General features: G+C 42.4%; 1 protein-coding gene across 4 annotated transcripts in view; it reads right to left on the reverse strand.

The window, feature by feature from the left end:
* PUS10 (pseudouridine synthase 10) overlaps window positions 1-26235 on the reverse strand; it is an 82056-nt gene that overhangs the window by 50537 nt on the left and 5284 nt on the right. For 3 of the 4 annotated variants that reach the window (XM_075864506.1, XM_075864505.1, XM_075864508.1), the window contains exon 4: window positions 21984-22070. In XM_075864506.1, the coding sequence (XP_075720621.1) occupies window positions 21984-22070 (87 nt within the window). Of the gene's footprint in view, window positions 1-19374; window positions 19389-21983; window positions 22071-26235 lie in introns of those variants that run through there. The other variant, XM_075864509.1, reaches the window with a different exon arrangement.

Below are 26235 nucleotides of genomic sequence, written 5' to 3' on the forward strand. Positions count from 1 at the left end.
CCTGCTACATACATGCTCAACCAACGCTCCACACAACTCCTCCCTACCACAGTCGTCTGTATGTTGTATCTAACTTCTACATGCTCCTTGAAGGACAAGGTTTTATCTTGGTTTCCATCTGCTCGCTCTCTGACAGATCCATCATTGTGTATTTCACTAGTTCTACATACCCTCCACTTCTGCTCTCGGTCAGGGTTTCTCTTTTCTTTTTCAGTTTCTTTTTATTAGCTTTCCAATAGAGGAACCAAATTTTTGTACAATATCACTTTGTCTAGGCTCCTCAAGATTTAGTATTGGGCCCCCTTCCCGTGACCGATAAAAACCACACTCCGCATATTAGGTTTTCAGTACCATGTTTATGCTATGTTAGGCTGCGTTCACATCTGCGTTGTGGCTTCCGTTTTAGCGTATCCATCAGAGGACCACAAGAACGGAAGTTAACGTTTCTGTAAAAAAAAAACAGCTCTGTTCCGTTAGGTTTCCGTTTCTTTGACAGAAGAAATACCATAGTCTGCTGTGCTATTGTTCTATGTCAAAAATGACGGAAACCTGATAGAAAGGAGCTTTCCGGGTTTTTTTTTTGTTTTTTTGTTTTTTTAACATTGCACCTATACTTTGGAACGATTGTCTTAGAACATCAGGCTGATTTCTAATATCCACAATTTTAAGCATGCATTAAAAAAATAGATTTTCAGAAACGTTTGTCACATAATTGTATCACTGCTTTGATCATATACCAATGACTCCCAACCTTTTTACCATGGGAGAACACCAGGAAAATGTTTTCCCACCCTGAGGAACTCCTCAGTCACCCCTATCACACTGAAAACATGTGAACTACAGCTCTATAAAATAACATTGGTCCAAATTTAGCACAATGTACATTGCAATTGATGTATCTGAGAATGACAGTCAGTGTGAGGGCATATGAACTTGAAATTATGGTTGGAAAACACTAGCATAGACCCTCATCGACACAAACAAATTTATTGCCTCATAATTCTTGACTCAACTGCTGTCCTTTTAACTTTACTAATTTTTGTACCACTATTTAGTTCATATCGTTGTTGGCACAGATGCTGCCTAGGTGACTGGCTTGAAAATATCCTCCATTGTATGTTTAATACATTTCCACTGGACAATGAACAGTTTTTGTGTTACTTTTTGCCCTCCTCATTCCCTTTAGATTGTGGTTCCTTTCTCCCTTTATTTCAGATGCTTATTTGTTTTCCAGTATGTCATGTTTATCACTTCGCTCCTAATTGTTAAGAACTGAAAAATATCTTGGCGCGATATAAATAAAAATATTTTTTATAATTAAGATAATTTAAAGGGTAACTAAACTTTTTACAAACTTTTGGACGTCATAGTGACATGTCAGTAGTTTTGATCGATGTGGTTCCGAGCACCGAGACCAACAGCGATTGCTAAAACGGAGCAGCAGAAGCGCTTGGGTGAGTGCTGTGCTGCTTCATTTCTGATTGGCTTTACTCAGAAAGCCAAGCGAGCGGTGTATGGACTACGACTGGGGTGGTATAAAAGAACGACTGGGGTGGTATAAAAGAACGACTGGGGTGGTATAAAAGAACGACTGGAGTGGAATAACCTTTTAAAATACCCGTAGTTACTAAACAGTTAGACAAACTTAAAAAGCAGCTAAGAAAAATTGGTGGAGCAAAGTCCTGCCCAGAGAGCCCCCAAAAACTCCCTGAGGCCCCATGCGCACGGCCATGCCCGTAATCACGGCCCGCGATTGCCGGCACGACCGGCCGCCGATTGCCACCCGCAAAATACAAAGTATGGGAGCACGGCCCGCAAAATGCAAAAGAACGGACATGTTCCATAATTTTCTGAACATTTCTACGGCGCGGACACCCATCCATAGCGATACGGAAAGGTGTCCGCGTTCAATGGAAGTGAAAGGGGCAGTTTTTGTGGACCACAATCGTGGTCCGCAAAAACTGAGTGTTTTTACGGTCGTGTGCATTGGGCCTAAGGAGATGCGTCACAAACTAAGGAAATAACAAAACACTCTTTTGGGCAGTAAAAAAACCAACATAGAAATGTGTCCACTGTTACTTTTTCTTAAATTGCGTTAATTTATACAATTTATGGGGGTACCAATTTATTACAATCTCGTGCCATGCAGTAAAAAAAAAAAAGTATACTTTTTTTTTTTACTTTGTCTATGGGCAACACATGGCCAACGGATGCCTCTGATGGATATATTTATTTGGATTTTTTATTTAGGTCAAAATTGACAACACACAAAGCTGCTCCTGCCATAATGTATATCAAACACTATAAAGCTATTGGGTTAAATATACATTTGGAGCATCCAGGAGTGTCACAGTATTGCTGCAATATATGCCATAAGTCTTAAAGCAATACTACAAAGAGTTCGCTGTGAAAAAATGTTAGCATTATTCTCTCACTTAAAACCCCTTTACGACTGCCATACGGTTATATAAGTTCTAACTGCGGATGCCCCATGCAGTTAGCACGTGTATAGACGTTGACAGCCTGGAACAGGTTTAATGAGTGCAGTGCTGCTTCAGTGTGAGCAGCACTGCACTCTGTCGGCCAGGGCTTTGAGAGCCCCGGAATACACCCTGCACTGTAGATAGTGCCACCCACAACCCCCTGTAGGAAGCGCAAAACCCTCCGTAGATAACGCCACCTAAGCTCCCTCCAGCATCGGAATCCCCGGCCAGTGCTCTGGCCGAGGATTCCCCTCCTAGAGGGAGCCCATGTCGTCTATCCATCTCCGCTGTAGATCGTGCCACCCCCACGCGCGCTGTAGATAGCTTCACACCCCCCCACTGTAGATAGCGCCACCTCAACTGACTCTAGGAGCGGAATCCCCAATGCCAGATCGCACTGGCCGGGGATTCCACTTCTAGAGAGAGCCCCTGACGTCACTGTCCATTTGGACAGTGACGTTAGTGGCTCTCTCTAGGAGCGGAATCGCCGGCCGACACTATGGAGAAGCCCCTGGTGTCACTATCCATATATGGACAAGGACGTCAGCGGCTCTCTCTAGGAGCGGAATTCCCGTTGTCAAATCGCTCTGTGGCGGGGATTCCGCTACTGGAGAAGCCCCTGGTGTCACTATCCATATATGGACAGTGACGTCAGGGGATTCCGCTTTTGGAGTTAACCCCGGACGTCACTGTCCATATATGGGCGAAGACATCAGGGGGTTCCTGTAGGCGCGGAATCTTCAGACAGAAGGATTCCGCTCCTACAGGGAGCTACAGTGGTGCTATTTACAGGAAGGGGGTGCCATTTACTGGGGCAGTGGTGCTATCTGCAGCGGGAATATTGCTAAATACAGGGAGGATGGCGCTATTTACAGGGGGTGTGGTGCTATCTACAGGGGTACTGTGGCATTATATTGGCACTATCTACAAGGGACACTGTGGCAATATCAACATGGGCACTGTGTGTGGCACTATGTGGGCATTATCTACAGGGAGAACTGTGGCACTATTTACAGTGGGCACTGGCACTATGTGGGCAACGTGGTACTATCTACATGGGCACGGTGGTGTTTTCAGGGGGTTGGGACAAAAAACCCTAACAAATTTAATTCATCCATTTTTTTAACATCCATGAAAAACGGATGGCAAATGCCGGTTATAAACGGTCAGATGGCCGGGAAATGGATTCAAATTATGAGACACATTGACCCATTTCAGTGATTGCAGATTGACTCAGTTTCCAAAGCTGCGACAGTATGAAAATGTACCCGTCTGTGTAGATTTGTTCTCCGGGTGGCCTGAGGCGTGGCCAGTAACGAGGGCCACAGCAAATGTAACGGTTAAAAGATTGCTCTCAAAAGTGGTATGTAGATATGGGGTCCCTGAGACAATAGAAAGTGATTGAGGAACTCAATTTACTGGAGAAGTACTCCAAGAAATCTTGCAGGCCCTGGGCATAGAGCAGCTTTTCACACCCCTCATCCCCAGAGCAATGGGAAGGTAGAAAGTTTGAATGGGACTTCGAAGTAAAATATCAAGAAGGTGAATCACATAAACCCTGTACTGAGTGCCTGCCCATTGCACTCTGACCTCACTAGTTATGTAGGAGCTCTGTAAAAACAGCTCATACAGATGTATAAAGAGGTTTATAATTCCATTCCAGATCCTAAGTGAAAGGAGGACATTGTTTACAGCCAGTGGACTGGGCGTGTTTAAAGAGACATCATAAAGCACTAAAGCCGCACCGTACCAAGTCCAACTCACAACCTCCACATCCATTAAGTTGGAAGGAAACACAACTTGGATACACGCCGGTCACTGCTGAAAGGTCCTCAATCACGATGTTGAACTATGGGTCTCGTCAAGCTCCAGCTAACCAACTTTTCTGTCATCTCTACTTTACCTATGGTCTAAATGATGAGCTAGAAGAAGAGTTTAATAACAATAAGTTTATCAAACATCAAGTGATATCACTATTGACTAAATGGCTGGACTGTTGTATATGTATCCATTCCCCTCTTCAAAAACGATGCCATATCTGAAGATAGAGGAGGTTATTGCCTTGGCCTTGCAGTTCCATCTCTTTTCCCTAGCATAAAACCCTGAGTGGTTTCTCTTGTAATAGCAGCGTGGGCATTGGTTCCCTGGATGTTTAACCGTGTAAGACATTTTAAAAGGTAAGCGCTGTGGAGAATAGATCTCAGGCCAAGAATACTGCAGCCCATGATTAGAGGATACCCCAATGCCACTGTGTGATGTGTAAACATAGGCCACGTTAATAAAAATGACATGTTGTTTGATGCTGTAAACCTCACCGACTGTGAGGGAAAAAAAGACACAAAATCTGTATCTTGTGTGGGAATAAAAGCAACTGGCAGCTCCCAGTGCTCTGAGACCGCTAGAAACGCTAGAAAATGGTTGACGCAGGGTCTAGAAGGTGCAATAAAAAAGGTAATTTAACCCTTTCAGGACCAAGGGTCATCGATGCCTCAATGACCAGCCCCATTTTTTCAAATCTGACATGTGTCATTTTATGTGGTAATAACTCTGGAATGCTTTTGCCTATCCAAGCGATTCAGAGACTGTTTTCTCGTGACATATAGTACTTTACGTTAGTGGAAAAATTTGGTCAATAAATTCATAGCTTATTTGAGAAAAACACCAAAAAATTTTCTAATTTTAAATGTAATCTACTTGTAAAACAGATAGTAATACCACACAAAACTGTTGCTAATTAACATCCCCCATATGTCTACTTTATATTGGCATTGCTTTTTGAACATTATTTTATATTTCTAGTACGTTACAAGGCTTAGAACTTTAGCAGCAATTTCTCACATTTTCAAGAAAATTTCAGGCTATTTTGTCAAGGACCAGTTCAGTTCTGAAGTGGCTTTGAGGGCCTTATGTACTAGATAGACCTCATAAATCACACTATTTTAGAAACTGCACCCCTCAAAGTATTGAAAACAGCATTCAGAACGTTTATTAACCCTTTAGGCGTTTCACAGGAATTAAAGCAAAGTAGAGGTGAAATGTACAAATTTCATTTTTTTTGCCTAAATGCATTTGTAATATTTTTTTCTGTAACACAGAAGGTTTTACCAGAGAAATGCAACTTAAAGGAACAGTGTCATCACAATTTTTTTTTTAATATGTTAAAGATGTTAGTGCTTTATTAAAAACGTTTGGATTAATTTGTGTGTTTGTGTGTTACTTTTTCTTATTTTTACACTTTTTCTTCCCTATGGGGGCTGCCATTTTTTTTTCCATTTCTGTATGTGTCGATTAACGACACATACAGACATGGAATACGGCAGCCACAGTCCCATAGGGACTGCGAACGGGTCCCGTCCCGTCCACTTCTGTGTACGCCGTCTGTGTGGGTACTGCGCATGCACCGCTCCCACACAGTCCAATTTGAAATGCGCGCCGTCCGGCGCCATTTTCCTGTGGACCGGAAGTCGCGGCCGGACAGTAAGATTACTACTTCCGGTCGCGGCTTCCGGACTTGTGCACTTGGACCAGCGGCAGCAGACGGAGCGGACGGGCCGGAGGGAGCCGCGGCGGCAGGAGCAGGTAAGAGATTTCAATGTATGTTCGGGTTTGTGTGTATTTACTACTGTATGTAAACCTACTACACTGTGTGTTAGCTCAAAAAATGGCGACACACAGTGTAGGAGGTTAGACCGTTCAATCCCCTCGTTTATCCCGGCACTAGCCAGGATAAAGGAGGGGGGGATTCTCAGAGCTCACTAGAGCGAGTGCTTTTTTCCCAATTTTGCAGCAAAAAGCAATGTGGTTGCTTTACCACATGCAATGCTGCAATTTTGGGAATAGCTCCATCTAGTGACCAGCAATGGGAAATATTATAAATTAGAATCTAATTTATAATATTTCCTGACTCGTGAAAAAAAATAAAAAAAATTTGAACAATGTTTAATCACCTACACACTAAATGTTTAATTAAAAAAAAAAAAAAACATGTTTTGCTGGCAACACATTCCCTTTAATATTTATTGCCCAGATTCTGTAGTTTTTACAAATATCCCACATGTGGCCCTAGTGTGATAATGGACTGAAGCACCGGCCTCAGAAGCAAAGGAGCACCTACAGGATTTTGGGGTTTCCTTTTTTTAGAATATATTTTAGGCACCATGTCAGGTTTGAAGAGGTGTTGTGGTGCCAAAACAGTGGAAACACCCCAAAAGTGGTTTTGGAAACTACACACCTCAAGGTGTAATATTTATTTATTTATTACAAAAAAGTTTTTATTTTTCATTTTTAGTGATTTGTCTGCTAATAATAAAAATGTAAAACACTGAATTAATTAATCTCTTGCCGCGCTGCTCCGCAATAGTACGTCCTGCAGAGGGGTTGCTTCCCGCATCAGGACGTACAGTTGCGGAGTAGTTCCCAGCGCACACTGTCCTGATGGACAGTATCCGTGAACCGGGAGGTCAGCTGTCCCTGACAGCTGACACTCCAGCCTTGCCAGTCAGCGGACCATCGCTGCTGATTTCGGCTATTAACCCCATAAACCCCGTTGCCGCATTTAAGTGGTTTGAAGCACATTGGCAGCCCCCACGAAGTGATCGTGGGGCTACTGATGCTTGTCGTGGCAATCGGAGGTCAAACAATGACCTCCGGGTTGCCATGTACGGAAGCCTCGGAGGAGCAGCCTCCGGCCGGTCCTCCAAGGCTTCCTGTCAGTGACGGTCACGTCACAATGACAGAGTACATTACACTACGTGTGTAGTGTAATGTACTCTAGCAGCGATCAAAGCTGCAAGTCTAAGTGTCCCCTAGTGGGACAAGTAAAAAAAAGTAATAAAAAGGTTTTAAAAAAAGTGTAAAAATAAAAGTTAAGTTATATAAGTCTTAAAATTATAGGAAAAAAATGAACACGTTAAAAAAAAAAAGTACACATCTGGTATCACCGCTCTCGTAACGACCCCAACTATAAAATTATAATGTTATTTTTCCCGCACAATGAACACCCCAAAAAAAAAAAAAAAAACAATAAAAAACGACACCAGAATCGCTATTTTTTGGTCACCGCCCCTCCCAAAATATAGAATAAAAAGTGATCAAAAAGTCGCATGTACCCAAAAATAGCGCCGATAAAAACTACAACCCGTCCCGCAAAAAACGCTGCAAAACACAAAAAAAACCTATATACATATGGTATCGCCGTAATCGTACCTACCCGCAGAATAAAGTAAAATTGTCATTTATAGCACACGGTGAACGCCGCGAAAAATAAACTAAAAAACATTGTCAGAATTGCTTGTTTTTGGTCACCCGGCTTGCAAAAAAAATGTAATAAAAAGTGATCAAAAAAAAAAAAAAAAAAAAAAAAAAAAAAAAAAATCGCATGTACCCCAAAATGGTACCAATGAAAACGACAGATTGGCCCGCAACAAATAAGCCTTCACGCAGCTCCGGTGGTGAAACAATAAAGAAGTTCTGGCTCCCAGGAATATGGCGATGCAAAACGTGCAGTGTTTTCTAAAAGTGGGTAACATCCGACACCATTTATCAGTGCGACACCGGCCACACATCTATGAATTATTATTTATTTACCGCATTATTATACGCTCTTATTATATCCCTGATGTTCTCCGCACAGATTACATTTGCCCCCACATTATAAACTGAAATACCAGCAAAACCCAAAACAGAAAAACTACCAAGCAAAATCCGTGCTCCAAAAGCAAAACGGCGTCCCTCCCTTCTGAGCCCTGCAGCGTCCCCAAACAGCAGTTTGCTTCCACATATATGGCATCGCCATACCCGGGAGAACCCGCTTAACACTTTATGAGGTATTTGTCTTCAGTGGCACAAACTGGGCACGACATATTATGCACTAAAATGGCATACCAGTGGAAAATTGCAATATTCACACCATCCGCTGTGCATTAACCCCTTTGCGCACTATGACTTAATAGCACGTCATGGTGCGGGGGTTGATGTATGGAGCGGGCTCACGTGCTGAGCCCGCTCCATACACTGCGGGTGTCAGCTGTGTATTACAGCTGACACCCGGGACTTACGGACAGGAACAGTGATCGCGCTGTTACAGAAGCCTGTAAAAATAACAATATACTGCAATACATTAGTATTGCAGCATATTGTACCCGCGATCCAATGATCGCTGGTACAAGTCCCCTAAGGGGACTAATAAAATGTGTAGAAGAATTAAAGTTGTTAGTAGTGAGAAAGAAAAAAGTTTAAAGTAAAAAAAAAAAAAAAACTTTTCCCATTTTTCTTCTAAAGTAATGTAAAAAAGTAAACAGAATTGGTATCGCTACGTCCGTAAAAGGCCGAACTATTACAATATACCATTATTTAACTCGCACGGTAAACACCGTAAATACTTAAATCATTTAAACCGCCAAAATCGCTGTCGTTTTCGCTTTTACCGCACGGCGAAAGCTGTAAAAACGAAAGCCCCAAAAAAATGGAATCAGATTTTTTTTTCCTATATTACTATATTTCCCTATTTTTTTTTCAGTTTCCGAGTACTTTTTATGGCACTTTAAATGGTGTCAATAGAAACTACAATTCCTCCCGCAAGAAATAAGCTCTCACATCACTCTACTGACGGAAAAAGAAAAAAGTTATGGCTCTTGGAAGGCGGGGAGTGAAAAACGAAAAGAAAGCAAAAAATGGATCAGTCCTGAAAGGGTTAATTCATTTCTAATTAAAAAATGGATGACCACGTGTGAGGTATTTCCGTACCCGGGAGAAATAGCTTTACAAAAATTGGTTGTTTATTTCTCCTTTATCCCTTGTGAAAATGAGAAAATTCAACATTTTAGTGGAAAAAAAATTGTGATATTAATTTTCTCCGCCTAATTCTAATAAATTCTGCAAAAGACCCGTGGAGTCTAAATGCTCACTGTACCCCTAGAAAAATTCCTTGAGGGGTTTCCAAAATGGGGTAACTTGGGGGGCTTCCACTGTTTTGGTCCCTCCAGGGCGTTGCAAAGGCGGCATGGCACCGAAAAACAATCCAGCAAAATCCGTGCTCCAAAATCCAAATGGCGCTACTTCCCTTCTGAGCGTTGCCATGGGTCCAATCAGCAGTTTATTACCACATATGGGGTATTGCCGTAATCAGGAGAAAATGCTTTACAAATGTTGTGGTTATTTTTTTCCTTTATTCCTTGTAAAAATTAAACATTTCTATGCTTTTTCAGAAAAAAAGTTGATTTTCATTTTTACAGACTAATTCTAATAAATTTAGCGAAAAACCTGTGTGGTCAAAATGCTAACTATACACCTAGATAAATTCCTTGAGGGGTGGTATCCAAAATGGGGTAACTTTTGGGGTGTTTCCACTGTTTAGGCACCACAAGACCTCTTCAAACCTGACATGGTGCCTAAAATATATTCTAAAAAAAAGGAGGCCCAAAATCCACTGGGTGCTCCTTTGCTTGAGGCCGCTGCTTCAGTCCATTACCACACTAGGGCCACATGTGGGATATTTCTAAAAACTTTTGAATCTGGGCAATAAATATTGAGTTGCATTTCTTTGGTAAAACCTTCTGTGTTACAAAAAAAAAAAAAAATGTATTAGAAATGAATTTCGGCAAAAAAATAAAAATTTGTCAATTTCACCTCTACTTTGCTTTAATTCCTGTGAAACGCCTAAAGGATTAAAACACTTTGTGAATGCTGATTCGAATACCTTGAGGGGTGCAGTTTTCAAAATGGGGTGACTTCTGGGGATTTTCTAATATATAAGGCCCTCAAAGCCACCTCAGAACTGAACTGGTCCCTGAAAAAATGGCCTTTTGAAATTTTCTTTCAAATATGAGAAATTGCTGCTAAAGTTCTATGTCTTGTAACGTCCTAGAAAAATAAAAGGACGTTCAAAAAACTATGCAAACATAAAGTAGACATATGGGAAATGTTAACTAGTAACTCTTTTGTGTGGTATTACTATTTGTTTTACAAGCAGATACGTTAAAATTTTGAAAAATGCTAATTTTTGCACATTTTTTCTAAATTGTGGTGTTTTTCAGAAATAAATACCAAAATTATCGACAACATTTAGTGCAACATGTCACGAGAAAACAATCTCAGAATCGATTGGATAGGTAAAAGCATTCTGGAGTTATTACCACATAAAGTGACACGTCAGATTTGAAAAAAATCGGCTGTGCCACAAGGCCAAAACAGGCTGCGTCCTAAAGGGGTTAAACTAATCTAGAAAATGAAAGCCTCATAAGTCTTGTAAAAATAGTTGTGATATTCAAAGCGGTTCCAAAGATATTATCGTTTAAAGAAGTGCCTATCAAAAATGGAAAATTTGACCTGGACACATTGCCTGGCAACAAACAAGGGTACATGTATCTGGTACTAGTTAACAATGCAGGACTACAGGGCTCTATGTGGTCGCACGCTGCTCACTGCACCTACACAGAACCTTATCTTAAACCACACATCTTTCTTAAAATTTGATGGAGTTTTTCATCTACACAATCGTACCCCCCCCCCCCCCCTGATGGGCCGCGTCATTGCTGTTTAGCGGCGAGTTGTTTGCTAAGCATTGTGAATATTGGTCCGGGCAGCATTTACAGATACCCCTGCAGACAACGATTATTGTTATGTATGCACAATTATGTAATTTGTCATCTTTTTGAGCATTTACACTCGGTAGTTATCATTCCAATTGTTCGGAAACAAACAGATCGTAATGATAATTTGCCTATGCAAATAGACACGATTGATTGTCACCACTACATCTGCCCAGGGGAGCGCAGATGAATCTGAAGAACGTGATCCGAACCTGTTAGTACAAAGTAGCAAACCTATTCCATGCAAAATCATTGGGAAATATTTCCCTGTTCGGTCTTCAGCTGAATGCATGTTTCGTAATTTGATGCGGAAAATATGCATCAAAAGTGCAGGTATCTGCACGTAATTCCGCAACTAAAACTGCACCTAATGGTGCGTCTTTTGATGGGTTTTTAGGTGCGGTTTTTACATTTTGATCCAGAAATAGTTGCATTTTTCTGTAAAACCAGTTAGATACAATTCGCAAGCGGAAACGCAGGATAAATTGACATGCTGCGGATATTAAAATACGCACCGCAGGTCAATTTGCGTGCAGAAAAAAACCGGCACCGTGTAGATGAGATTTCTTGAAATGTCATTTACTTTGCTGGTACTGTATTACACTGCGGATTCTCCGCACGAAAATACACGTGGCAAATCTGCACGTAATACGAAACGTGTGCATTCAGCCTTTGGGATCTGATCGCTTACGATCGCTTACGACCCGTAATTATAGGCATAGCCGGCCGCAGACGGTTGTCCGTTTTTACGGGCCGTGCTTCCATTATAAAGTATGGGTGCACGGTCCGTAAAATAAAAAAATAGGACATGTTCTATTTTTTTCCAGAAAGTTTCTACTAAGTTTTCAACTTCCCGTAAATATACCGGAAGGTGTCCGTCGGCCATAGAAATGAATGGGTCCGTAATTACGGGCGATTTTACAGTCGTGTTCATTGGGCCTTACTTGTAAGGAAATATGCAGCCATATTAATGCCGACTGTTAAAAGTTTCTGCCTGCTAGATGGCACGTCACTAGGCAACGAGCATGCGCGGTTCCTGCTGTTCTCTCGCTTGTCCGCATGCGTGTTCCTGGCTGTATAATAGAACAGCGCATTGTGACGTGCCGTCTACCTGGAAGAAAGCTTTAATAGTTTGACCACGTGATAGGTATTCGGCTGATAAACAAAGCGGGTAAAGAGAGTGACGTCACCAGTCATGTGCCCCACGGCAGCATCAGGAAACTGGGCCAATTTTGATACAGTAAGTGCATTACGAATGTAATCACACTCCGAGGTTAAAAGCACTGACACATAAAAGTTTTAACTGTGAAACAGAGTTTTTTGGCACTGATTTTGACCCGGAAACCGCATCTGAACCAGTGCCAAAAAACGCCCGAAACCGCCTCCCATTGATTTCATTGGGAGGCGGAGGCGTTTTTTTCAGCTTGCTCTTTCTTCCTGCGGTTCCGTCTCTGACCTCCCATTGATAAGAGTAAAAGGCAGAGAAAGCATTTTTCGCTGCGTTTTTTGCCCCCGACGCTCAAGGGCTTATTCACACCAAAGAGTGTAAACTTGGATTTGAAAATGGCCGTTGTTCATGTCCGAGTCGCACCTGTGCGGGACCTATTTTACCTCATGAACTTGAGTCTATTGAGGGATCCGTGGAAAGGGACAAAATTAGGACATTTTTCACAGGCTCTTCACACGGTTAGTTAAAGCAACGGCCATGTGAATAGCCCCATTCAAATACATTCAGCCATCTGACGGCCGTAAAAAAAACAGCCATATACGATATTTACATTCATCTGAATAAGCCCTAACACTCATTTCTACTAACAGTTTAGTGTTTCTAGAAGGTTTAAGAAGAAATAGGAAGCAAATTGCTAGAATTTATCTTCTACTCACCTTATACAACTCAGCAGGGTTTGTTAGGCTGGGTTTACACCAGTGTTCGCCATTCCGTCGTTCTGCTTAGTCAGAGAAGGAAAAGGGAAAAACCGGAATCGCCGTTCTTATTGCACCACAGATACCACCGGCGGCCCGTCAGGGTGTCTGTGGTTTTACCGGAAACAATAGCGCAGCATGTTGAACTATGGTTTCCGGTATTCTTCGCCGGATCTGCTACTGTAGTCCCTAACAAAGCCTCCAATGCAGAGGTAAACGAGACCTTACTGGAGTTCTCCGAGACACAAATGGGTTTTTAGCTTTGGACAATTTCTACCAGCTAGAAGGGTTACTTGAAAATATGCTGATCACAAAGTGACCTCTGCTTGGTACCCCCAGCAATCAGCAGTGATCTGTGGGGAAACCTGGAAGTCTTTAATTTCCCTGCAGCGCCACCACAGGGGAAACTAAGGATTACGCAGTGCCCAATTATATTATTGGGTTGTCTATGTAATGCAGGATAGGACGGGTCCTCCAGAACAAAAGACCTTCTTTGTACTGTTCTACACTATGGCCAAGAGATGAGGATCCTGAACAGGAAACCCCCCCCCCCCCATTAACTCAGAATTCCTCCTGAATGAGACAGAGTAGCAGTACCAGGCACAGCCACCAGTACGGATGAGCCACTATGGCTGTGTAAACAATGAAGGGGACACAGTGCTTACAGGAGAACTGCACCCCTTTATTGCGCTGATTGGTTGGACCCCCACTGATCAAACATTGATGACATAGCCCAAATATAGGCTGTCAATGATTAAAGGCTTTGGAAAAATCGGATGCCATTTAATGAATGCAATGTAGGTATTACGTGCTATTAAGTACTTTTCTTATATACTTTTATTTTTTTTTAAATAATAATTTGGCAAGTTCAATGTATCCACTGTACACAGAAGCTGCAAAACAATAGATTTGGCTGATAACGTCATTACTGTCACAAAATAAATGACATAAAAAAATGGCCCCAAGAGCCTTTATGTCCAAGAGAGCCCATTTAATGGACAAGTGGCCTCAAACTGGAGAAAACTGCGCTTCTTAGGATGGACTGGAGTGCCAACTTTTATATTAAAATACATTGGCGGCACTACGTATGCATTAGTTTACTATCAAAACAACCAGCAATCACAGGGTTACTGCTAGTCTGCCGTTTCTTTTACGGCATTCTAGTACATTCACACAGATTTGCAAGTATAAATGTTATCCTAATCTTCTCCTGTCAAAGACCGAGCTTATAATACAGGAACATTACATTTACACTTTCGGGAAGCTCACAACGGCCTTTATTCTTTTTCAACAATTAGCAAGGACTCAAAATTGGGGGAGATTTATTAATCAAATTGCATTAGAATTCTATTCCACATTGTGCCAAAACAAGTGGTGTCCCCGGCATGTGCCAAATGTATAGTCTTTTGAGATTTATAAAGTGTCTAGAAAAAAAATTGTGACTGAGGAGTCATAAAATGCTTTGTAAGCTCGTGTACATGTATGCCGGTCATGAGTCAGAGGACACGTCACTAGGTCATAAAAGTTGAACTGCTTTTCTGACCTGAATATTATGGTCTTCCTGATTCCAGCAATCTTTTCTTCTCATAGACGACCCCCCCCCCCGTTCCAGAAATGGGCTTCACTGCTGTGTTGGCTCCATCTAGAGCAATTTGCGTGAACTAGCCTCAAGCTGCCTCGCGCTGATTGGTCAGCATCACAGGCAGGGAAGACAGCGCCACCCCATCGGCTAACTACAGCAAAAATAGCATATAGAGAGCCAACACAACAGTGGGCCATATCTCTGGAATGGGGGGGGGGGGGGGGTCGTCTAGGAGAGAAAACAAAATAAAAAAAAAAAAAAAAAAAAGAGACCAGCACCGGAATCAGGGAGACAGCGCTATTCAGGTCAGTAAACCTGTTCAACTTCTATGACCTTGTGACAGGTCCTCTTCGAACGTAAGGAAAAAAAGTGTCAAAAGTTTCTAGGGAGTAGCATCAAATATACTTTGTTGACTTGTAAAATTACACACCCTCAAATTTTATTGATCGATCTCATCCATTGTCCTTTAAATATTTTACTGGCCAATATATTAGCAGTTGTTATGAGTGGGAGGGGGGGGGGGGGGCACTGCTAATATATTGGCCAGTAAAACATTTAAAAAGGACAATGGATGAGATCGATCAATAAATATCTTTTTAAATTAACCCCTAATACATTTCAATCAGTCATAAAACATGTAGCAGCTGTACCAAGTTAAAGGGGGTCTCAGCAGGTGATGGCATATTGCCAGACTAGTGGTTGTCCCCCACCGTACAATCAGACTCTGTAGAACACATTCTATCCCAGCACTGTGTCCTATTGCTACACCGTCCCTTTCACTTGAATGGGGTTGAGTTGCAGTTCTCTGCACAGGCCCTGGCCAGGTGGTTGGAAAACCCCCTGAAACCAGAGCCTGATACTGCATAGCAGAGAATACAAAATCAAAGTAATTCGATTTTCACTTTCTGAAGTTTTACCTTTGGCAAACCTGCTTAAATATATTAGTGAGCTACATTATCAGCAATTTTATAATATAACTACATATCAAAACAGAACCGATCCGAAATCATAGAAGGAAATAACAGGGAAATAAAAATTCCCTGCAGCTTTTCAGCAGCCCGTTATCGGACATTGTTTTATGATCGCTCGTGTCTGCTTACCCCACACGCAGAATGCAGGCTGTCATCAATGGTAGCCTGTGTTCTGCTGAAGGTCTTGCAGTGCAAAGATAGCGATTTCAGACTTCCTGTCCTATTATAAGGTTACTCCATCTCATTGCTAAAAATGCCTTTCACGAAAATACGAGTATAAGATAAAGAAACTAACGACAACCACAATCAGGCTCAAGTGGATGGGATCTGTGGGGGTCCCTTTGGTCAGACCGAAATTACCACTAGAATGAAAGCAGCACAAGGTTAGTAAAGCACAGTGGCCCTTTCAGATTTTTTTTTACTGCGTTGTACCACTCTGACCTGGCACGGTGCTTGTGTAACAACTGAGCCCTACTCACTTTGTTGTAGGAATCAGTAAGTTTTGGAATATCTTACGGTGGTGGGAAAACCCCTTTAATGTGTACAGCCTGGAAATAAAAAGTACATAAATATTTGACTTGTGTAAGGGCTCCCTCTGCTGGGAAATTGGTAATTTTCTCCCAAAAAATAAAATTAAAAAATATATATATATATATATATATATATATATATATATATGCTTAGTAAGGGTAAAATAAATAAATATGCTTAGTAAAGCAGATGTACACCACTGCTCAGAAATTTCAATACACCACCCAAATCATTGTTTTTTTTTGTTTTTTTTTAAATTAACAAAAGAAGTTAGTTTGTAATAAATATGGATTTACTGTATTAACCCGTTCGTGACCGCCCATTAGTGCTTTTACAGAGGCCACTAACGGGCTTTATTCCGATGCAGTAGCCTTTTTTTTACGGCGCTGCATCTGAATAAATAAACAAAGAGGGGAGCAGTTAAATCTTCCTGCTATCAGCTACGGGAGGTAGGGTGCCGGTGTCTTCTATGGCAGCCGGAGGCCTAATGAAGGCCCCCAGGTCTGCCTCTAGTTAATGCCTGCTAGGCCGGGCCAGAGGCATGGCCTAGCAGATGCCTCTCCATTTTACACAGGCAGGCAGTAATACACTGCAATACAGAAGTATTGCAGCGTATTATAAAAAGCGATCAAATGATCGCATAGTGAAGTCCCCTAGTGGGACTAATAAAAAAAGTTGAATAAAATTATATAATAAATAAAAATAATAAATAAAAATTCTAATGTAAAAAAAAGTTACACATATTTGGTATCGCCGCGTCCGTAACGACACCAACTATAAAGCTATTATATTATTTAACCCGCTCAGCGAACGCCATGAAAAATAAAATTAAAAACAATGCAAGAATTGCTGTTTTCTGTGCATCCAGCCTTTGCATCGGCAGAAAAAAAGTTATAGCTCTTCAAACGTGAAGACAAAAAAACAAATAATTAAAATGTAAAAAAAATGTTTGTACTGTGTAAAAGTAGTAAAACATAAGAAAACTGTATAAATTTGGTATCATTACAATCATAACAACCCGCTGAATAAAGTAATTCTGTTATTTATACCACACGGTAAACAGCGTAAATTTATGACGCAAAAAAAAGAGTGGCGAAATTGCTGGGTTTTTTTTCTATCCCCCCCCAAAAAAAGTTAATCAATAAAATTATATGTACCCCAAAATGGTGCTATTAAAAAAATACAACTTGTCCCGCAAAAAACAAGACCTAATACAGCTACGTCGATGCAAAAATAAAAAGTTATAGCTCATTTAATGAGACTATGGAAAAACATAAAAAAAAAATTGATCATTAAAGTGTAACTAAACGCTCGACAAACTTCTGACATGTCATAGTAACATGTCAGAAGTTTTGATTGGTGGGGGTCCGAGCACTGAGACCCCCACTAATCGCTAAAACGAAGATACAGAAGCGCTGAGCCGCTTCATGTCTGTTCGGCTTTTTCCGGAAATAAATGTATCGGAGTACGGGTTCAATAGAAAGTTTATGAGCCCGTACTCCAATATAATCGGTTTTCGGGAAAAAGCCAAACAGAATTCAATCAAAACTTCTGACATGTCACTAGGACATGTCAGAAGTTTGTTGAATGTTTAGTTACCCTTTAAGGCCTAAAATAGGCTGGTCACTAAGGGGTTAAGGTAAATAAACATGTTTTGTACTCCTGAACGTTGTTTACAAATAAATTCAGCCTTGATTTTCATACATTTTTCTCTCAAAGCATCCGTGCCTAGGCCGGGTTCACACTGAGTTTTTTGCAGGAGGAAAATCGGCCTCAAAATTCCGTTTGGAATTTAGAGGCAGATTTTCCTCTGCCTGCACGCTGATTTTTGTGGCGTTTTTCATCCGCGGCCATTGAGCACCGCGGGCATAAAACGCCGCTTTCTCTGCCTCCCGTTGATGTCAATGGGAGGTCAGAGGCGTAAACGCCCGAAGATAGGGAAAAAAACGCCTCCGCCTCCCATTGAAATCAATGGGAGGCATTTTCGGCCATTTTGCAGCGCGTTTTGAAGTGCGGCTTCCACGTCAAAAACCTCCATGTGAATTCCCCCTTAGAGCGATCACATCAGTGCAAACGCGGGGCATTCTGTCTGTCAACTTGTCTAAAGCGTCAGCCCCGATTGCAGCCACTTCTCTTAGGGTGTGTTCACACGGCCTATTTTCGGCCGTTTTTCGGGCTGTTCCGACGGAGTGTTTTTCAGTGCGTTTTTTTACGCGTAAAAAAAACATCGCAAAAAAGAAGTGCAGGACACTTCTTGGGACGTTTTTGGAGCAGTTTTCCATAGACTCTATTGAAAGCTCCAAAAACGGCCGTAAAAAACGCTGCGAAAATTGCGAGTGGCATCAAAAACGTCTGGAAATCAGGAGCGGTTTTCGCTTGAAAACAGCTCCGTATTTTGAGACGTTTTTGACTCTGCGCGTGAACATACCCTGACAGCTACTCCTACAGTTGATTTTGGCTTGTAACGTACACATCTCGAACACACCTGTCCAAATGATCCCAAAGGAGTTCAATGGGATTGAATCAGGACTCTGGGGTGGCCGAATCACGTACTACAGCACCGGTTGTCGTTCTTTTAACTGAACAGATTTTTTGCAAAGTCAGGAGCAATGCCTTGGGTCGTTATATTGCTGTAGAGTAAAATCACAACCATTAAGATGGGTGCCGGAAGGGTTGGCATGGCGCACCAGGATACTGTGGTAGCAGTCCTTCGATTTTTAGTAAGTCACCAACCGCACCACCACCGAAACTTCCCCAGACCATAATGGAACCTCATCCATGCTTCACTTTGGTGTGAATGTAAGCAGGAAGAATGCGCTCACCTGTCACACGACAAACAAACTTTCGCCTCTTTGACCCAAACACCTCAAACTTCGATTAGTCTGTGAATAGAACCTTCCCTCTTCCACTGACTAGTGGCCCAGCTACTCTCCTTTTTAGCCCACGATACCCTGTATTTATTAATAGTCCTAAGCAGCGGTTTTCGGGCTGCAATACATCCCTTCAAGCCACTGGATACAAGGCAGCGCGATAGAAACAAGGAAGAAAAACGTGTCAATCATCGTACATTCTTGCTTTTAGCGTATTTCTTGAGGGTACACTGCACGCTACCAAGAGAAACACATTCTCCAAGCGAGCGATTTCCCACAGTCTATGCCGCGAATCTCATAAAGCGACTATAGCAGATCGCTTTTCGATTGATAACTTGTTCCTGGGAGCCATTGACATGACCACTTTACACGTTTTCACAAGTTTACACAGTATCACAATACAAAGCGAACACCAGAGTTCTTTACCTGTGAACAGTGGGGATTTAGAAACCTATGTAAAATAGAAACGGTCTTTGTTGCCCATAGCAACCAATCACAGCTTTCATTTCACATTCTGCTATTTGAAAAATGAAAGCTGTGCTGTGATTGGTTGCTATGCGCAACAAAGACCGTTTCTCTTTTACACAAGTTTCACAGCCCTGTTTAGTCAACAGTTTTCAAGGCTATTTATATATATAATCTATAAATATGATTCATGTGAGTGCTGAAAGTAGATAGACTAATGTCTGTGCAAAACACATGCATCACGTTGATGCTTTACAGAGAAATTGATGAGTCCGGGGGTGTATGTGATTGGCCAGTGCATCAGCTTTACACTAAACTGAGCCACTATAAAATGGTAAGGGGCTTGCAACAGTTGCATGTCGGGTGCCTGTCCCGTTTCAAATTTACATTGAGCGCAGGCAAAGGGGAGTGGTAATAGAAATGCACAGGAATAATGTCAAATACTAAATTAGTCAGCACCTCCTAATATAATAAAACAAATACTCAGATATATAAGCATGTACTAAAAAAATTATATAACATTACACTGCATTTTCATTTTTAGTAAGACAGGACATGTGGATGCAGAATCATGGTTAACAGATGCAGCAGCCCACACTGGCTTGTCTTAGGCCCCATGCACACGACCGTAAAAAACCTCAGTTTGCGGTCCGCAAAAACGGAGCCATTCACTTTCATTGAACACTGACACCTTTCCGTAGCACTACGGAAGGGTGTCCGTGCCGTGGAAATGTTCCGGGAATTATGGAACTTGTCCGTTCTTTCGCATTACTTTGTATGGGAGCACGGCCCGAAAATGCGGCTGTCAGTCAGCGGCCGGCCGTGCCCGCAATCGCGGGCCGTGATTGCGGGCACGGTCGTGTGCATGGGGCCTAAACTAGGGCATCTAAAATATGAAGCTTTTTTTGTTGCTTTTTTTTTATTGAAGTAGTTTTTGCATAAAACAAACGTTCCCCTGAAGTACAAGGCACAGCTACCCATATGGATGAGCCACAGTACCGGTGTAAACAACGAAGAGGACACAACGCTGCGGCTCCTTCATTGAGCGGAGAACAGACCCCTCGATTCAAACATTCATTGAATATCCTAAGGATAGGTCATCATTCTTAAAGAGGCTCTGTCACCAGATTATAAGTGCCCTATCTCCTACATAATCTGATTGGCGCTGGAATGTAGATAACAACAGTGTTTTTATTTAGAAAAATGATTATTTTTGACCAAGTTATGAGCAATTTTAAATTTATGCTAATTATTTTCTTAATGCCCAACGGGCGTTTTTTTAACTTTTGACCAAGTGGGCGTTGTACAGAGGAGTGTATGATGCTGACCAATCAGCGTCACACACTTCTCTCCATTCATGTCCATTTGTACTCAGCACAGCGTGATCTTGCTGTGCTGTCATATACACCCACATTAATTTTACTGAAGTGTCTTGGGAGTGAATAGACATCACCTCCACTTAATCGCTGCACAGCGTGATCTAACTCTGCGGTCATTTATAGCGTGATCTCGCGAGATCACGCTTTGCAGCGATTAAGTCCCACACAAACTTTACCGAAATGTCAGGAGTGTGAATAGACATCGCGTCCTGGCTGGAGGTGATATCTATTCACTCTCAAGACACTTCAGTAAAGTTAATGTGGGTGCATGTGACAGCACAGCGTGATCTTGCAAGATCATGCTGTGCGGAGTACAAATGGACATGAATGGAGAGTACATGACGCTGATTGGTCAGTGTCATACACTTCTCTTTACAACGCCCACTTGGTCAAAAGTTAAAAAACGCCCAGTTGGGCATTAAGAAAGTAATTAGCATAAATCTGAAATTGCTCATAACTTGGTCAAAAGTGATCGTTTTTCAAAATAAAAACCACTGCTCTTATCTACATTACAGCACTGATCACATTATGTAGGAGATCGGGAACTTATAATCTGGTGATAGAGCCTCTTAAAAGTCCCAGAGAACTGCCAGTCGCTGCTCTGGTTACCCATTCCGTTCAGAATAAAATTTTAACTTCTTCCTCACACCCACAAAGCTCTCCCCAGTGCTGCACCTCCTTACATCTCCTCCCTCATCTCTGTCTACCACCCTACTCACGCTCTCCCAATGAATATAGATGAACATCCTCCATAATTCAAACCTCCCACTCCCATCTTCAAGCTTTTTCTTGTGCTGCACCAGTTCTCTAGAATGCGCTGCCCCAGACAATTAATTCCCAACATCCACAGTTGTAAGCGTGCTCTGAAAACACATCTTTTTAGACAGGCCTATCACATACCCTAATCTGCAGCCTAATGCACTTGATATTTGTCATACACAGATACCGGTTGGCTCATGTGTAGATGGCTGGAACAATGTACTGACCAAGCACTTTTTACATTTTGTGTCTTCCTTATTTCCTCCATAGATTGTAAGCTCTTGTGAGCAGGGTCCTCACTCCTCATGTTTGAATTATTTAGTCACTATGTAATGTCTGATATTGTCTGTACATATTCCCTCTGAAATGTAAAGTGATGCGGAATATGTTGGTGCTATATAAAGATTATTATTAACACAAATCTTCCCTTACCTCTCTCACCAACAGCTGTGCTGGCAGCGACACTGGGAAAACAAAGTCTTGAAATTCATACCCAGCGGACTGGACTTTATGGAAAATCTAGAGATAAATGAAGGCACATATTTACACACACTGTCAATACACCGAAAAATGACATATAATACGGTATAAAGTAACCGTGGGCAACAGTGAAGAAAACTGCCCTTTCTGTGAGCAAGTTCATAACCATAGCTGCTTTAAAGCAAAGATGGATGACATAAAAATACCAGTCATCCGCGAATGCCTGTTCAGACACCAGAAGAAATATATAAAAGGAAAACAGTTTTTAATACCGAACATCTATTGTGAGATAAGATTGCTTGACAATACAATACTGATCCTGATGACAAGATTTCTACTTCTCAGGGGCAGTGGTGTCAAGGAGATCTTATGTGGATTCAAATCACCATCTTCATCAATGTTCACACATACTTGTCACCAGGGGCGTAGCTAAAGGCTCATGGGCCCAGATGCAAAAATTCTTACTGGCCCCCCCCCCCCCCCCCGCAAACTTCTCATGGCGGACGGTCCGCAGCTTTCAGCTGCATCGCTGGGTCTCCTAAGTGACCCAACAATGCAGCACTAGCAGCCGGGGCGTCACTAAGGCTGGGCTCACACACCCTATTTACGGACGTAATTCGGGTGTTTTAGCATTGAATTAGGTCCGAAAATGCGGCTCAAAAGCATTGGCAAACATCTGCCCATTCATTTGAATGGGTCTTACGATGTTCTGTGCCGACGGTGATTTTTTTTTACGCGCCGCTGTCAAAAGGCGGCGCGTAAAAAAGACGCCCGCGTCAAAGAAGTGCCTGTCACTTCTTCAGACGTAAATGGAGCCATTTTCCATGGACTCCATAGAAAAACAGCTCCAATTACGTCCGTAATGGACGCAGCGAAAGACGCCTGCACATGCCATTACGGCTGAAATTACGGTGCTGTTTTCTCCTGAATACAGCACCGTAATTTCAGCCGTAACAGACGCTGCCGTGTGAACATACCCTCAGGGCTTAAAATGTCAGGGAAATAGCCCCAATACATATGTGTCCGCCCCAAAAAATTTGTGTATAGGAGACAGCATAGCATATCTATAGCACTACGACCCTATAAACTATGGATAGGATTAGATACATTGGCTCAGCAGACAGTATCACACATGATAGGATTAGATACAGTGGCTCAGAAGGCAGTATCACACATGATAGGATTAGATACAGTGGCCCAGCAGACAGTATCACACATGATAGGATTAGATACAGTGGCTCAGCAGACAGTACCACACATGATAGGATTAGATACAGTGGCTCAGCAGACAGTACCACACATGATCAGATTAGATATAGGGCCCAGCAGACAGTATCACACAAGATACGATTAGATACAGGGCCCAGCAGACAGTATCACACATGATTAGATTAGATACACAGCTCAGCAGACAGTATCACACATGATTGGATTAGATACAGGGCCCAGCACGCTGACATTGCGGCTCCAGCGCTGGACCCAGGATAGGTAAGAATAATAATTTTGCTTCTTTATGTGTTACCGATTATTTTTGTGTTTTTTTTACAGGTTCGGTTGTTGGACTTCGGATTCGAGGACTTCAATGACGGCATTTTTTTTATTCTCAATAAAATGGTTAATGAGGGTTGTTTTTTTATTTCAATAAAATATTTTTTCTATGTGCTTGTACTTTTTAGACTTTATTATTACCGCTTTAGTAATGGCCGATGGCTGATTGACAACCTCCATTACTAAGGCGGGGCTTAATGCTAGCCGGTGCAGAGGCCAACACTAACCCCCATTATTACCCCGGTACCCACCGCCACCAGGGGTACTGGGAAGAGCCAGGTACGAACCAGTACCCGACCATCTGTAGTGACGGGCAGGCACCGGGGTGGCCGCAGGCTGGTAGTATTAGCCTGGGGAAGGCCAAAACCAGTGGCCCTTCCCACCCTTGTAATGCTGCCTGCTGCTGCTGTGTTGTATCTGGCTGGTTATGAAAATTGGGGGGACCCCACATCGTTCTTTCCAATTATTATTATTTTTTTTTTTTAAATGACGTGGGGTCCCCCCCATTTTTCATAACCAGCCAGATACAATAAAGCAGCAGCAGCCTAGCATCACCAGGGTAGGAAGGGCCACTGTTTTTGGCCTTTCCCCTCCTGATAATACCAGCCTGCGGCCACCCCAGTGGCCGACCATCACTACAGATGGTCAGGTACTGGATCATACCCGGCTCTTCCCAGCACCCCTGGTGGCGGTGGGTACCGGAGTAATAATGGGGGTTAGTGTTAGCCTCTGCATCGGCTAACACTAAGCCCCGCCTTAGTAATGGATACTGTCAATCAGCTGACGGCCATTACTAAGGCGGTAGTAATATAGTTTAAAAAAAAACACAAAGACATAGAAAAAATATTTTATTGAAATTAAAAAAAAAAAAAAAAAAACAGCCCTCATTAACCATTTTATTGATAATAAAAAAAAAAGCTGTCATCGAAGTAGTCCTGGAATCCGCCGTAGTCCAACGACCGAACCTGTAAGAAAACACACAAAAAATTATTCGTAACACGTGTGTTAGGCTTAGATACAGGGCCCATGTGTGATACTGTCTGTGGGACCCTGTATCTAAGCCTACCACAACGTAGGCTTAGATACAGGGTCCAGCAGACAGTAATCTTATACAGTATAAGATTACTGTGTGCTGGGGCCCTGTATCTAAACCTACAGTGTGGAAGGCTTATATACAGGGCCCATCAGACAGGCTCACACATGGGCCATGTATCTAAGCCTACCATGTAATTGGCTTAGATACAGGGCCCAGCAGACAGGATCACGCATGGGCCATGTATCTAAGCCTACCATGTGATTGGCTTAGATACAGGGCCCATCAGACAGGATCACACAATCTGTGATCCTGTCTCATGGGCCCCCTAAGCCTGCTACATCGTAGGCTTAGGGGTTGTACAGTCCCTAAACATTGATGGCCTATCCTCAGGATAGGCCATCAATAGCTGATGTGTATCTCGGGACCCGCAAATCAGCTGTTTTGAAGGGGCCGCAGCACTCGTACGAGAGCTGCTTCCCCTTCATTTCACTACTCGCCCACACTGTGAATCGCCGACACGGATTCACAGTGTGACCGGAATGAAGTGACAGGAATGAAGGGGAGCAGCTCTCGTACGAGTGCTGCGGCCCCTTCAAAACAGCTGATTGGCGGGTCCCGGGAGTCGGACCCCGCCAGTCTGGGCTAACCTTACCTTCCTCTTCGGCCGCGGCGGGAGTTCTGTCGTCTCGATGCTGTGCGCGGCGCATAGCGCTGTGACGTCATGCGCTGCGCACAGCGCTTGACGTCAGGACCTCCGCTGCCATCCGGAACCAGGAAGGTAAGTAAAGTATGTTACTATAGTAACAGGGGCCCGCGGCCCGAGTTACTATAGTAACTTTTTATTGATGTGGTGCGGGGGACCGTGGGCCCCCTTGGCTTCGGGGCCCGGTCGCAATTGCGACCGCTGCGACCCCTATAGCTACGCCAGTGCTTGTCACTATTCAATGATGTGGATGGTGCATTGAATCCACACAAGGTCTCCATGACAACACTGCACCTGACAGACATCAGAGGTTAAACGTAGTTACATTGTCACATAGATAGTGTTTTAAAAAAAAAGACATGTGTCCACCAACAATGCCCAGTCGACAAAGAGGAAGGCGAAACCCACCAGTGCAGCACGCAGCGTTATTCTTCCCAGTTAAATCAAACAGACTTTACTATAGAGCCTCTGAATTGAACCTCCCACGTATATGTGAACATCCCCAGTGTTCTTTAGGTCTTTTAAAACTTTTTTTTCAGGGTTTTAAAACGCATGCAAAAAAAACGCCATGCGTTTCAAGCATTTTATAATGGCATTTCTTACGTGCGCTTTTGGTGTAATTTTTTTTATATGGTGTCATTTGTACAGCTGTTTTATTTCTGAATTTTATTAAGTTTCTTTTCCTGAATTTTTTTTTTAAGTCCTATAGAAAGGCCTATGGAAAAAAACGTCTGAAAAAATGCCATACCTGGAGCATGCTGCTTTAAAAAAAAACAAAAAAAAACAACACTGACCCCAAAATTACTACAAAATTGGCACAGACCAAAACGCTGTGTATGTAGGCTCTCTCATAGATTACTTTAAAATTACATCTGGCTGCAGCATTTTGTGTAAAAAGAAAAAACTGCCACGGTACA

Source organism: Rhinoderma darwinii, chromosome 4 (assembly GCF_050947455.1).
Source record: "Rhinoderma darwinii isolate aRhiDar2 chromosome 4, aRhiDar2.hap1, whole genome shotgun sequence".
Lineage (NCBI taxonomy): Eukaryota > Metazoa > Chordata > Amphibia > Anura > Rhinodermatidae > Rhinoderma > Rhinoderma darwinii.